General features: G+C 42.2%; 1 protein-coding gene across 1 annotated transcript; it reads right to left on the reverse strand.

Moving 5' to 3' along the window:
- Positions 1-28: 28 nt before the first annotated feature.
- Positions 29-15,021, reverse strand: fam160b1 (family with sequence similarity 160 member B1). Its single transcript, XM_034240745.1, has 17 exons — positions 14,710-15,021; positions 13,668-13,746; positions 12,200-12,369; positions 11,812-11,916; positions 11,557-11,679; positions 11,211-11,423; positions 10,922-11,118; positions 10,616-10,730; positions 10,418-10,494; positions 10,134-10,326; positions 9,632-9,795; positions 8,790-8,936; positions 8,596-8,686; positions 8,330-8,473; positions 7,411-7,551; positions 3,901-4,004; positions 29-2,760 (listed from the first exon to the last, which is right to left on the reverse strand). Exons 1-17 carry the CDS (start codon positions 14,752-14,754, stop codon positions 2,646-2,648), a joined length of 2,223 nt encoding a protein of 740 aa, XP_034096636.1. The 5' UTR covers positions 14,755-15,021; the 3' UTR covers positions 29-2,645.
- Between the last annotated feature and the right edge of the window lie 933 nt (positions 15,022-15,954).

The following is a 15,954-nucleotide window of genomic DNA, read 5'->3' on the forward strand; positions in this document are numbered from 1 at the left end:
TTAAAGAATGACCACATCCACACCACAGCATGTTTTCCTTCTTTAATTGGGACGGAGAAATGTCAAAGAAACCATATTGTTCTGTATGAAACCTAACATTTAGTTGAAATGAAGATGATTAGGAATTACAATTAAATCTCCAAAGCATGGGGAGGCAGGAGGAGTGAGCATGCACCTTAATGTTTTAATAATGCATTGCACCGTCACAAAAATCTAACTGGCCGTGAGTAGGAAGAATCATCCCATTTAAACACCAGAAGAGAAGCAGCGATTAACGTAAAGAAACGCAACATGATACAGTGATTGGTCGAAGCCATCGAGGGTATAAATCAATTGGCTACAGAGTCCTGTACATCTTCCAAACTAAGCCGATGTAACACAAGATAGTAAAACACAACAAAATGGTAGTGACGCAGAGTCCACAGTGAAAGTAAGGCATCACATCTCCAGCTAAGAAATCCTCACAGACTGCCTTTCCTTTCTTTCAACAATGAAAAATAATGTTTAAGCATGCATTTACACCAGGTAGTATCTCTATATTGCTATTGTACACATACAATGTACAGTTGGAAAGATAGTTGATTAAAAAAATGTGCATGATTCGACAATTTAAAAAAAGGTTTCCCGTTAAAATAGAAATGTTACATCCTAGGTTTCTTCTTTTTTTGGTTTCTGAAAACATTTGGAGAAAAAAAAAGAAGCTTTTTGTCGTATATTTACATTATGAACGAGCAAAGATGAGGAAATGTGCAAAATGTGATTCCATGCAAGCTGCTGCATAATGTAGAGGAGGTGCTTGAGTGATGGGATTAAGGTGGGACCAGAATAAGAAGAAGGGGGGAGGGGGGGGGGGGGGACGACGACGACTAATAAGATTAGCGACACATGGCTCCAATGAATGACTGTCCACTCTCCACCGCATGATAAATCAGAACACTCACACGTAAACAAACTCAACACGCTTAGCAACCAAGGACACATCACACTGGTAACACAACAAGCAGCCATTAAGAAGCACCTTGATGTAGATGAATTCAATCTTACGTCATTACTTACAGATACACAAGGTGATTTTAAGTTCCCGACCCCTTCCCGAAGTATCCAGGCAATTGTTTACCAATCAACCGGTTCCAACAACACAGCACATCGTCATTTACAATGAAGGACAAAAAGGCAATACTGCAAGTAAACGCAACACCAAACAGGAAGTCATGATTACAGAGGGAGGTCTGGAACCCGACAAAAGGGTGTCAAGATAAATGTGATGAGATGATAAACTACGGCAGAGGATTAGGGCCGCGTGTGAATTTGTTCATCATTCTACTTTCTCAGAATTCCAGATTCAAGTCGGAACAAACAAAAAGTAAATTAACTAAATAACTTTGGGTAGAATGTCAAAATAATGATTCACGTGGTTCCTTTATCCTCTTCCGTACTCGACAGTGTTGCTGGATAATGAACAGTTGCTACACACATTTTCTTTTTTCAAATGTTCTTGTTTTCTTGTAAATGACGCGACAAACTTTAAATAAATTGCAAATAGCCCCATTCTCTGCAGTTTAGCCACTGCTGTATGTTTTAAGATAATAATGCATTTAAGATACTGGTAAATCAAATCAAGCGGTTTGCTGCTCTGCATTCCATCGATACAATTAAGTCATTATTGAGAATTAATAATGGTTTAAAAAACACGATAACAATCCCTTGGATCAAATAAACACTGGTGTGTGGGATTTGAACACTGGGTCTGGAGAACAAACACTAACGTGGAATCAAAACAAAACGTCTCTACCACAAATGCCAACTTCCTAAAAAGCATGAATAATGTAACGAGTGCAATGAGGTCCGTGTGCAAATTCACACAATTTGCCAAATTCTATTTTTTCTTTGGGTGATTATTACAGACGAGCTTTGAGAGCAAATGCATTTAAAGACACACTTAAGAAAGAAAACAAATTAAGTCAGTCCTTAGTTTGACTGTTTTAAATTCATATTAATATGACATTAGTTAAAAAGGCAACCTGAAAGCAAACAATAAATAAGACTTGGCATTTAAAATATGAGTGCAGTATCTTAAATACTACAGTTCATCATGTATGTAACTACAGGTACATATCGGGGGGGAGGGGATTCTTTTCTCTACAGCTTCTTGTCTTCAAACAGACAACACATGAGGATTCAAGATGAAATTGTTCCAAAGGAAACCATCTGTAACTGAAAGGTGCGAAACCACACTAAGGCAAAGACGTTTACAGATGTGTGATTATGGGACAGACAATAAATACAAACAGTTTTTCTCCACGGTAGAATAATTACAGGGCGGTCCTCTTTTGGCTGGTGGGGGAGAAAGGGGGGGGGGAGGAGTGAGAGGCTAGAAAAAGTCATGTGACCGTCTCTCTGCACCTCCTCCTCTCTGCTGGGGGGAGGGGATAGTGTCTGGGCTCTGACCGTCTCAAAAACAAAAACAGGACCAAAGACTGTTGAATAGTGGCCAGAAGAGGAGGGGGGGGCTTTAACAGTCTTACAACGACAGCAGTTAGTGGTAAAGTTCTGCTGACCCTGTTACAGTGGGACCGCCGCACCCCGCAGGCCCAGTTCACCTCTGACCTGCCCCCCCTTGATGGCTGATTGACAGGTGGGAGGGCTCACGGTGAGGAGGAGGAGGAAGCTGCGTGGTATTTGACGAAGGCAATGGCCGCCAGCTCCTTGCAGAACTCCTCCAGCACGATCACGCCCTCCAGCAGAGTCATGTGGTCCACACTGCGGGGAACACACAGAAAGGGGAGGAGTCAGGAACGGAGGTCATCTCAGAAGTGTGCTAATAAACACTTTGAATTAGATTTGACTTATAATGTATGAATTCTCTATTTCATTTAAGGCTTGCTAGCTTTTTAGATAGCTTTAGTTTAGTTTGAGGTTTTAACACTAGAACCGCCACCGGGGTCAAATTGACCCAGCATCAGAATGCATTGATTTTCAAGGTAAAAGTATTGCTTTAAAAAGAAAAAATGGTCCTGTGGTATTGGTATTTTGACAAGCAATTTAGTTAAATTGTTTCGTTTATTAATACTACAACATAGCGTTTCGTGAGGCGGTTGTCGTTGTTGGGTGAAAAGCAAACAGCTGTTTGCTGCGGAGCACGAGCGCGCTCCCGTGAGCGCGCTCCTTCACTACAGACTGTCGCTATCAATCTATCTCTCTCTCAATCTATAAGGAACCGCAGTAGATAAAAGGTGTTGCTATAGCAACATGTCATGTTTGTTTACACGCAAAATCAATAGCACGAAAAGGGGTGGGGTCAATATGACCCGCTTGGCGGAAATAGGTATAAATGGCAATTTTTTGGGCGATTTCTTCAATCTGACTTCATATTGACCATTTTTAACAACATAGGGTGCTACATAACACACTTTCAGGAAAAGTCACGGACTGGGAGACTCTAATATGTTATTGAAAAAAAGTTACATACAATACAAAAACAGCTCTGGGTCAAATTGACCCGATTGGCGGTTCTAGTGTTTAAAAGACATTTCTCTTCAGTATCTTTTCACTAACACAGAATGACCTCAGCTTTTCTCCTAAGTCCAGTGGGTTTACATTAGTTCAGATGTGAAGCTTGATGAATGTCATTAATCAGCTACAATGTTTTGATCAGGTATTTGTTGACCAGACTGAAATCAATTGTTCCACAGTCTCATCTCCTGGTGCTCACACACAGGTTAAAATGTCAACTGAAATGAAATGATTTTTTTATTTATATTATATTTTTGGGGAAACAATATTGTTACCAGGATACCATTTTGAACTAGTTTCTGTTTTAATAAAAACAAACTTGGCTGCTCATTTTGAGTTTATGATTACTACTCAGAGAATGCTCAGTGGTGTGTGAGAGGTACATACTTGATGCCCTCCGGCTCCAGACCTAATAATCTCTTCCTGACGAGCAGCAGTTTGGGGGTGAAGTCTGGGATTCGCTGGATCCTCAACATGAGATCTCCCACCACCTAACACACACACACACACACACACACACACACACACAGACAATAAGACAAATTAGGAATTACATAAAAACAATATACCTGCTTCCTTACATCTCTGGGCAACGGTGCATCACTCATAAATCTATACTACACCCTTTGGAGACATTACGGTCATAATTACCATAAACAAACAAGACTATCAACAAGCTGCTTCCAGCTGCCTCTACTGGCTTTAACACAGTGTGCTACTAGGACAGATTTAAATAAAGTTGGGCTGAATTGCAGAATAAGTGGGTACAGAGGTGCAGTTCTTCAAGTGATTGCAGGTAAAGTAGCAGCATGCTCAGAAGGTTAAAACAGGAAGTGGGATTCACTGAAACTCTTGCACCAATAATAGTGGCATGAGATAAAGGCCAAACATGTTGAAATCAGAGTTCCCGTTAGCCGGTAATTACCGGACTATGACCGGTAAAATATGCTGAAGACCGGCAAATCTAAATCTCTCAAAATAATTTCCCTTTAGCGCAATACCGCTTCAGTTGCGCCACTTATGTGACAGACAAGAAGAGTATGTGACAGACAAGAATAGTCAATTCTAATGTCTAACACTTAATGTGGAGAAAGAGATGTCCTGTTGGGTTGATTGTGCGTTGATCTGTTGGTAATGCCTCGGGGTTTCCGGTGGGCATGTAAACAAATGCATAATGCTGCGCTATACTTTGCGGCCTCACCCGGTTGCATAGCGACACTTATTGTTTAGGTGTCTTTTAATAAGCAGGTAGTCATATCATTAGCTAGATCTAGCTGGATCTGATCGATATGGACATAAACGCGAGTGAAGTCTAATCTGACGGGAGAGAGAGATCAGCTGCTGCTGACGCAGCGGTGAGCGGACAAAACACACTCTTCAGGTTAGAATATCACACGTAGCTATTTTAATTACCTCTCAAACTACCTAAACTAGTTATAGATATGTTTAGTTTTACTGTCGGGTCACTCATCATTACTGATCCGCGAGCTGCATGATACTGAAGGGCTGTCAGGAGAGGGAGAGAGCGCTCTGTGTATTATTCCCGTGTTATTGTAAATTACAGTTCACTTTTGAATAATGTAGTTAATCTACTATTATTAGTTTGTTTAATATCGAATTATATCAATTTGTTTTAAAGCACAATAAATAACAAAGAAGACCTTTGACCGGCACTTTTCAAATTTTGTCCGGAAGATTTAAACTTTAATTGACATGTTGACCGGCGAAAAAATATTCTAACGGGAACTCTGGTTGAAATACAGTATCAAACATTGCATGAGAGTACACAGCAGAGGTGGGACCAAGTCATTGTTTTGCAAGTCACAAGTAAGTCTCAAGTCTTTGCGCTCAAGTCCCGAGTCAAGTCTCAAGCAAGGATGGGCAATTTCAAGTCCTAAACTTTGAAAAACCGAGTCTTAAAAAGGTCCCATGTCAAGCTTTTCTGGTTATTACCCGTCCCCTTGTGTGTTCTGTAGATTGTTCTGCAGAGTCACAACCCCTCAAAGTACACCCTGCAGCGAGTACAACTCTAACACAGAAAATACCTGTCTGTGCTGCCCCAGAACGCCTCGTTGGACATTTCTCTTTTTCTTCCTGGGTACAGTGACGTGCCCTTACCCAAATGGACCCATTGGTCGCCGCCACACACACACACACACACACACACACACACACACACACACACACACACACACACCACACACACACACACACACACACACACACACACACACACACACACACACACACACACACACACACACACACACACACACACACCACACACACACACACACACACACACACACACACAACACACACACAACACACACACACACACACACACACACCCACACACACACACACACACACACACACACACACACACACACACACACACACACACACACACACACACACACACACACACACACACACACACACAGAAAAGAATTGTACGTCCTACGGCCACCATGGCCTGTGTGCCGCTGATACTGTTAAAACCTCGAAGTTGCTTTAAAAGCATCAGAACAGTTTCTGAACTGCATTATGCTGCGTTCAGAACGGACGCGATGCGAATATTCTCATCGCTCTAACCGCCGGAGTTTCACCGCGGCTTTCAGCTGTGTTTACTCCCGTCATTCAAACAGGACGCACTGGAGAGGGGGCGGGGCTTATATCCATGTAAATACTGGTGATTTAATTGTAATACACGTTTCAAAATGATACCGAAGTAACTAAATACTGATAACGGTGTGCAGAGAAGACGGCAGGCGAAAAACCTTTAAAATGTGTGTTCTCTGAATGGAGCGATCTCCATTCGATCAGATCAGGCTAAACTAACCTGTAGCTGCTCCGTCCAAACTCACAACAACGTCCTAAAGACAGAAATAAAGCAGCGACTGTATTCGCTATGACACAGACAGTCTGTGGTTTGTACTTGTTTAACTTTTGTCTAGTTTCTGAACAGATATGAGGAGCTGTGAGGACACACACACACCAAAGTATTACTTGTTCATACAGTTGAATGCTTGAGCTTCACTGTGCACTGCTGAATGATTTATGTGCAGAGTTTGACTCTTGAAGGCTGTTTCTTCTGCTCGGAAATTGAATATATTTGTTACATATTAATAGAATTTTTGATTTGATTTTGGATTTGATAATGGGAGAAGTAGTAGATGGAAAAGACACCAAACACTAATTATTCAAAGTAGAGTATTTCATTGTATATACGGTAATACTAAGGAGCCTTAGACCTATATGAGGATATAATGTTTGACATTATTGATATTAAAAAAGTGATTTGTTTTCCATGTCATTCGTGTGTTTTTCTTATCAGAAAGTGAAGTTATTTATTCGTAAGCTCCAAATCCAAATGTTTCCCTCAATGGCCTTTGTGCCCTGGCATGTGGCCTTTGCACCCTGAAAAAATGTGTGACACCAAAGGCCAAATGGCCGTGCCCCTAAAATGACGAAAATCCAAGCCTGGTCATCGGCCTTCATTTGTTATGTTTTTAAAAAGGCATCATTGAAGTTGCACCGACAGAGGTCCGCCGTTTCCCCGCAGCGAGGCTCCCCACCAGTTGACAGTTCTCCCCGACGGGAGTCTGCTCTTCTAGCGGCAGCTCGCGATCAACATGTTGGAGACCCCTATATTAAAGTATCAAGTCACCTCAAGTCAGAAGGTCCAAGTCGAGTCGCAAGTGTTTTGTCGAGTCCAACGTCATCAAATTGGTGACTCGAGTCTCAGTCATGTGACTCGAGTCCACACCTCTGGTACACAGTACAGTATAACAACAAGACATCTTTAGGCACCTGCTCCAGTGCGTGTACGCCGTGGGAAGAGCAGTGCTGCCATCAACAATAGATAAGATAAAGTGTATAATCTAGCCTCACCCTGACGATGACGGAGAACAGGGACCTGCAGCCGGGGGCCAGGTTGATGTAGGGGTCCAGCAGGTACTCGTGCAGGTGGGGGTGCGGGAACATGGAGAGCTTGGAGAGCACAGCGGTCACCTGCAGGTTCACATCGTAGGGCTGTGGGACAGAGAGGAGTCAGAGAGGAAGCTACACAGCGAATCAGCTGCAGATTCAATCAATGTGTAGAACAGCTCTGAATTATTAACACAAACTAACGCACAGTCAGAAGCTCTTACTGACTCGTCACTAAACACAGCTGCGATAAGAGCTGCCAAAAAGTGCATTTCGCTAAAGAATCTGCATATTCCCCATCCAACATGATTAGTCAAATGAGTTTATGGCAAGAGCTCATTATATTTTTTTGTTTGGAAAAATAAAAAGGCCTCTGCATAATCATTAGCTCACTCACATCATGTCCGTTTCTTCTCCACTTTCCATTAGAGGGATTCATTTAGGCGTCATCACAGTGAACTGTTCTCATACAGCAGGAACATTTAGATCTCAGTGTAATTACATCTTTTTAAACTAATATTGCTTTTTTAGGAGCGATGGCTCTCTCTGGGTTTGACCTTAAATAGGCTTTGAAATGATTTGCATACAGAAAGCGTGTCTAATTCACTGGAGTCTGGTTGCACACAGCTTGATTAATCAGCTGAGGACTCAACAACCTTTCAAACTTGAGAAAATAAATTATTGTGCAACTTATTTGCTCCATAAACAACAGGCAACCTTTTTATGGATGTGTTTACAGCCTGAATGTGTAATTCGTTTTTTTCTTTGGGCATCTTGCTATTCAGACAGGTGGCTCTTAGACAATGCAACAGATTTTACAAACATATATTTCAACACCTTGGCATGCAGTTGTTCTGCAGATATTTGTAATATGGAGGGTCACCTGATCGAGGATGCGGCCCATCCTGTCGAAGAGAACCTTGAGGAAGTGGCCCTCGAAGAACGGGCTGTCCAGGTTACACTTCTCTAAAGGTTTTGGATTCCCCCTCCAGTCCCACCGCTGGCAGACCCCACAATAGTCCCTGAACTGAGGAGGACAATATATCCACACTTTAATATCTCTTCTACTAGCTACAGAGGAGAAAACTGATTAGCAACAGTACCCACAGAGGGCATCAAGCGATAAGCATGCTGTAGAATGAGCCTCACCTGTCTGTGAGCGTCTCTGAGGTAGGTGTCATAGCCTGTGCCTTCGACTTGATACGATGACTTGGCCTCATCAGGCACCAAACACAGGAAACTGCAGGCAGCAATATTTCAATGTTATTGACAACTAAAGGGCTCTGCATGCTGCGTGTTGTGTCAGCAGCAGACTGTGTGTGTGTGTGTGTGTGTGTGTGTACCTGTTGACGATCTTGTGGACCTCCGTCTTGCCGTCAGACTTTGAGTTGTCAGGACTCTGTGGTGGAGACGAGGTGAGCCAATCAGATCCGGATAGCCTGCTATCAGGAGAGAGGTCATCCCCGAACAGTGGATCCTCCTCAAGGTCTCTATGGACAGAACACATGTTGATATGACCTTTCTATTATTGTTGTATGCGTAATGTAAGGGATTCTAATTTCTATTCTGCATTGTACTGAAGTCCACTTTCTCTGTATTTCATTGTGTATTTAAAAAGGGGACATATGTACTGTTTTATGGAATGATAGCATATTAAGGCTTATTAGGTGTACCATTAGATACTGGTGTGTAGTATGGAATTGTAATCAATGTCTACTGTACATGATGTAGGGATGAGGTTTTACTGCATTTACTGTACCTGTATGATATTACTAAGTATGTTTAAGTGTGTCTGTATAGTCCCTGACTGTCTTCAGCTGTTCCGTGAACTCATCTCACCCTCTTGAAACAATGATCATGTAAACCCAATATTACAGTGTTCTATTTGGAGACTTATTTCCTCTGTATGAGAACTATGAAGCAACATTAATATAAAACTATAAGCAAGCTATTGCTCGGAATGTATCATCTCCAAAAAATTATAATTAAAGTCATAGCTGGTTGACATGCATTCCCCAAAAAACATGTCATAAAAAGATTGAATCCCCAAAAGAAAGGAAGGTTTTTGCTGAAAAACACAGCGAGTTGATGCATTCACTTTATTTCCACTGGTGTGTGTTTGTGCAGATGATTTTCCATGCAGGATTATAAGGCAGCAGAGGGGAGGTCAGAGGCGGGTCCTTACACAGCATCGTGGGGCAGCCCGTTCTCCAGGGGCTCCCGCTCCTCCTGGGGTTTGTTCTCCAGGTAGTTCCTCTCCCCCAGGCCGCGCAGCACCAAGCTGTGCAGGATGTGCTGGTTGGGCTTCTGGATCAGCTGCTCAAACAGCCGCAGCGTCATGATGCTGATCTGAGGACAGAATGAGGATCAGCTCCCACCTTAAACCCAACAACCTGCCAATATTTGCTAACTGACTAAAAAAAAATGTAGGCAGTGACTTCAAACATCAAAGACATGACTCATCTCTCTCTTGAGTGATGAAAATGTGTGCAACAGTCACTATTTATAATGAATTTGGATTATCATATGAATCACTGAGAATTTGAAGGGCAGATGGACAGTTATCACACTTTCATTGTTAAGGCACATTTATGATCACAAAAGGGTGGAAAAGAATCAGCCAGACATGAATGATGTCACATTTGTTATCATAACCAAGTACTTCCTGAATCAGATGTGAAAAGTACCTCGTCTGAGAGATGGTCGCAGTGCTCGATGAGTCTGTGTCGCAGTGGATTCTGAGCCACAGTCGCAGCGGTCTCTGGCTCCGTCTCCTCTCCCAGCAGGAAGTAGATCATCTCCTGCAGCAGAGCCTCTGAGGTCACCTGCCTGATGATCCTGTTCAGCAGGGCCGTGGAGGTCAGGATGCCCACCTCCGACCTATGTGCACCCACAAACACACCACATGTTAATGAGCAGTCACCCAACTGACAAGACGTATAAAAGGCTGATTGATTGATTGATGACTCACGTCTGCATCAGCTGCGGCTCCATCACAGACACAAAGAATCTTTCCCTCACATTTCTTGCCATCACTGCTGCTGCTGACTGGAAGACAAAACAAAATGTACTTCAGCCTTCTGTGGCGTTCAGATAACAAAAACAACTTCAAGTCCTTTGATTCTGACTACAATGTGACACATGAAAACACAGTGAGTCAGCGTGGGACCTTCTGAGCCTCCTTGATGAGCTGGTCACAGTAATCTAGCCACGACAGGAAGGAGATGAGAGGCCTCTTTCCTGTGAAGATAGCAGCATCCTCCTTCAGGTTATACACGTCCAGACTGAAAAGAGAGAAATAAAAAAAAGGTAGAAATATTAAAAAGCTTGATGATGAAACTCCATTTATCCACTAAAAATAGCATTTTTACACAGAATGCTATTTAGGGGTGTCGCTGCCACGTCAAATTAAAAGCAAGACTTCAGATGGTAAAACAGCTCTTTACAATTCTTTGAATATGTGAAAGAAATGTACCCCCAGTTAACAGACTCCACCGTCTCGATGTCCAAGGGGTCCATGGACTGTGGCAGGGCTTTATAGAAGGACACCAGCCTGTCAGTCAGCAGCTCACAGAGTCCTGTGTTTTCTGTTAAACACTTGGCAGCTGCAGGCTCTGGCAAACTGACCAGCAGCATCAGACCCTCGCATGCCTTCACCACTATCCTGCCATCCTGAGAGCAGAAGAAATGGATACAGCTCATGATTTAACATTCCACTCAAATAGAAAGGACGGCTAAATAAATCTTCAATGGGGATTACTTACGGGGCTCTTTGTGAGGTTGAGCAGCGATGTGACGAGATTGTAATTGTTGCCGTTATTGTTGTTATTGGTGGGACTAGAGGTGGAGGCAGCAGCTGCAGCTTCCTCTGGGTGGTCAGCCCGCCCCATTGCTGCAGACTGACCGGTGTCTGGATCCAACACATTGTCCTTCCCCGCCTCCGTAGGTCTCTTCGCCTCAGGTCGCTTTGATTTGTTCTGCAAATAACACAACAAATTAAAGGTTCTTCTGAACTTAAACATAATACAAGGCTCTTTCTTACAATAAATATAGATTGACATTTAGGAATGAGATGCTCAAATGTCTCTCTCTGGTGTCATAGCAACTCACCTCGAGGAAGAAGTTGACAAGGTATGGGTCCTGCTTCAGTTTGGAACAGACTATACAGAGGAACTGAATCTCTTCGTTTTCTGTAGGAGCAGCCAGCACATCTCCACACAGACGGACCAGTTTCTGTCAAAGGAATTTCACAGCGACATGGGGAAAAAAGTAAAGGATAAGTTACATAACCTCACTGTTAGTGTACCATTTTGAGGAGACGGATTATCAGAAAGACACTGAAATCCAGACTACATCACTTCTCACCTGCACAGGTCTGTGGACATTGATGTGTGGCAGGAGAGGTTGACGAATGTGTGCTAGCAGCTTTGTGTAGAAGGTGAGCACCTGCTGCTTCATCCCCGGAGGACACTGATGAAAAATTACATTTAAAAAAAATTAAAAATAGAATATGTTCAAATGTGCTTTATACCTATATAGATGTGTCGCCACCATGAGTGGAATTTAGCCAACATTGCGGATTCATTTAAGAGCATAGCGAAATTGTGTCTTCTGATCTGATTGTACAATCACTGTTGTGTCTAGCCTCCCAAACTTCCATGGGCCAAGTTCCCATACATATCAGGGCCATATGTGTTATCTATATTTTCCTGGGGGTATAGAACATGTAGTTACCAAAGCATGAATGCCTTACATCTGCCTTTCCCAAGGTGTAGAGAGTCTCGAGGATCTTGTGGTGGAGGAGATACTCCATGCAGGGCCCCGTCTCTCCAGACTCCCTCTCCCTTTCCTCCTGGGTCAGGATGTCCAGCATCTGTTCCAGGTGGGATGGGATATTGGTGTCTGTGACTGGAGCTTTGTCATCTAAGAGGGGAAAACACAGATATATGTCGGAACCTTGGTATGTCCGTGAGATACATGCATAAAGAAAAAGGCCATGTGCCAAAAGCTCCAGCAATTGTTTATCTAACCACTTCAATTCAACTGCACAGGTATCTCCCCAAAAACAACAAACAAATGTTAAAACCATACATTTGATGTCATATTTGTTTGAAACCATGTGTAAAGTTAACTGTTTTGATGTAACTCAGTCCAATGTTATTTGATGACATACAATCTTTTTTTGTCAAGTTGCGGTAAAATCTTATGACAGTAACCATTTCTCACTGCTTTTAAATGGCACTACATGTATTGTAAAGCACATGCAGACATTGGTGAGTTGCTGACAACAGGCTGTTTACTCATTAGCAGAAGTGAGTAAAGGAAGGCAGCATGACAGAAAAGCATGCACCTTTCACACAATGCTGCGTATGATAGAACGACTGCTGCCAAATATGAATAAATAGGGGAATGCTGTGCATTAAATCAACTAAGGTTGCGCATGTCTGTCACGCTGAAAGTAACAGAGCACACAATGCAGTCAATAAGTCAGGTTAATGTCACAAAGATAAATCACAACCATTTTCATCAAAATAATCAATTATTTCTCAAGTGGCCTTGGAAGTATAGAAGAAGTTAATTCAAGTCACAAGTCTGGAAAATCTGTGATTAAATGCCCCTGAAAACTAGCTCAGCATAACCCTCAAAAGTACAGATAATCCCCCCTCAGCTGTTCAGGGTGTATTTTGTTGAACTGGCCAAACTAGAAGAACTGCTGAGAAGAAGCTGTGGTTTGGGATAATGAATACGAGATTCAGATTTTACTACCGCAAAATACACAGACTAGACGGCAGAAATGTTCATTGAAGTTGTCTTTACTTGACTGGCTTTAGTTGCCAAGTAAATCTTAGTTGCGACTTGACGCAGAGTATATTTGTTCAACTTGCATAGATCCCACAAATTGAGATATATTGCAAACTCAACCAGCATAACAGTTCCAACATAATTAAAAATGGGCAATTTAATTCAGATTTCTTCACTACCATTCCATTTGCACTTCCTGACTAATGCTACATGTTGACAATAAGTGGATTAACAGCAGCAAATATACTGTTATCTGTTACTGTAATATAAACAAGCCTACATACAGTCTGACAAACTTAGTTTCCTGCCATTGTTTATATCCACACTGGTCCTATCAATGCGGGACAAACTGTGAAAGCAACCTGCATACCAATCAACATCTGGGAATATCATGATTTATCCATTAAAACATTTCTTACCAGATGTCTCGATGTAATAATGTGTAATTGCCTTCCAGTGATAGACAAAGTCCTCCTGCAAGGGCAGCGACGGGGCAAGCTGAAAAAGACAAAATGCAAACATAGACGTTGTTGTATGTTTACACTGGTGGGGAGGAGAGAAACACCCATTATCAGGGCAACATGTTTACATAAGTCAGTAACTTCCAACCGACTTAGTTAGGAGACAGGTTGTTCTGGGGAAATGTATATCTTCTAGCAATACTGTCACTTTCAATAATACCTTCTCAGTGTTGAACAGATGTAATGTGCCACTACAATATGACTTTGATAATGGTTTAAACGTGTTGTGAATAGAGAGCCATATGTCTGGAAAACAAGTTAGTAATAATTTAACAAGCAACTGTTACGCCAGAAGACTAAAGTGTTCACCTGCCAGACGTATTTTGTTTTTAAACACTTGACTTGAAGCCGCTTGAAACTGTTTTAAAGCCATGCTATACAAGGTTCTTAGCTAGATGACTAACATGTTATATTAGGCTTTAAAGAAAGGCTGTGCGAGATAACCCACAGGCTTTTGCTTTAATGTTAAGGTTAAAACGTTTACGCAACATTGAAGCAGGTGGTTCAGTGGTTTCGACACCACTCCGCCTGAAACGAAATAGCTAGCTACAGCAATACTTTAGCTTTTTGGGTCTGTTTTTAGCTAACATTAGCGGCTAACTAGCTAAGCTAGCCTTACTACATTAAACACGTCTTGCTCCACCGAAGATACAAAATGACAACACTGAAATGTGTTAGTTTGTGGTACAACAGAACAGACAAAGAGACAACCTCACGGATATATTATCGATAAGAGGGACGAATAAGTTGGCATGACAAACACAAAACGCTAACATTAGCTTAGGCTAATTGGTTAGCTCGCCAGTTAGCAATGTATCTCTTATGCTGACGTTATGGTATGTTGTGTCTGGACGACCAAGGACCCCTTTCAACTGAAATACACGATAAGAAATGCATGCCAATGGATAAATAAATGTTGTTTTTGAAAAATAATACTCACCGCTTCAACAGCATGTTGAAGAATGGACGTAAATTTGGAAAACATTTTGTTCTTTGACTGGACTAGTTTCTCCCGAGAAGACCTAGAGAATTCCTCTATCTTCTTCTTCCTGTTGTTGCCGCCTCGATCCAGATTGGATTCATACACTGACCCTTGTAACGAAATAATAAAGGTAAGCAATAAAACCGTAACACGTTGTCTGCCACAGGTCTTCAAAGGCCTGGCACAACCACTGTAAACAAGACAGCCACAGACTCAAGTATCGTCTGGGTCTTCTCACTTTGGACACGGTGGCACTTCCCTCGCCAAACGCCTCTCTTTCTAATCCACCAGGGGGCGCAGGCACACAAGGCACCGGCTAATAATTACAGACCACCATCAATGCATACAAATGAAGACATAAATAGCCTACATACAATCAGGGACGATGTTCTATTTTTACAGCTTGGGATCAAGAATCATTAACCCCACGTCAAATATATAGTAAGTATGGAATTCCGATAACCAAGCAATGTGTTATTTCGAAAATATCCGCTGAACTGCAAAATCAATTGATTGCTCCCATAATACACGGACTCGGCTATTCTATGATTTTGCAGTGTTTTTTGTCACATAGAGCTGAGTTAACGCATGCTTTAATCCCACTGATTTTGATTTTTTTTTTTTTAAGAGCCCACGTGAGGAAAATAACGCCAAATATTTCCCTTTGAGTAGCTGGATTAATGGAGGAAAAAATGAGAAAGAACATGCATTCCTCCATAGTGCCTGTCAACTTTGTGATTTAGCCCAACTACCACGTCCGAAACAGCACAGTCATCCCAGATACAAGTAGGCGGACCAGACAGCAGCTGCAGACGAGGAATTCAAAGAATCAATTCATTTATAACTCCCTAATAATTATTTAATGGTACACTATGTTCAAATATGGACGTAAACTTGTCGGGAAATTGGAAGGATGCTGTCTGTTCCAGGACACGCCCTGTCGCTGGAAAGTGCTCTAACCATCGTGCAGTCTAGTCTAGTCTACCAAATCGCGGGCTGCATGCTTCCCTGCGTTTAATCCCAACAAATGACAGGTAAAAATTTAAAGAACAGATAATATCCGGCTGTCAACTGGTCTCTCCCCCCCCCCCCCCCCCTTACAGCTGCACCGGGGCATCTCCTCCTGGTTGTCTCGGTAAAGAAAGAGAGGCTACCTACCGGGCATGTCTGCTAAAGGTGAGTATCTTTTGCCGCAGAAGCCTT

Source organism: Gymnodraco acuticeps, unplaced genomic scaffold, assembly GCF_902827175.1.
Source record: "Gymnodraco acuticeps unplaced genomic scaffold, fGymAcu1.1, whole genome shotgun sequence".
Classification (NCBI taxonomy): domain Eukaryota; kingdom Metazoa; phylum Chordata; class Actinopteri; order Perciformes; family Bathydraconidae; genus Gymnodraco; species Gymnodraco acuticeps.

What these genes read in the sequence shown, in the direction of transcription:
- fam160b1 (XM_034240745.1), bottom strand. Translation starts at nt 14,754, where the DNA reads ATGTTTTCCAAATTTACGTCCATTCTTCAACATGCTGTTGAAGCG. An exon ending in TTGTCAACTTCTTCCTCGAG is followed by an intron (nt 11,424 to 11,556) that starts GTGAGTTGCTAT and finishes TGTTATTTGCAG; the next exon opens with AACAAATCAAAGCGACCTGA. An exon ending in TGGGCCGCATCCTCGATCAG is followed by an intron (nt 7,552 to 8,329) that starts GTGACCCTCCAT and finishes TCTGTCCCACAG; the next exon opens with CCCTACGATGTGAACCTGCA.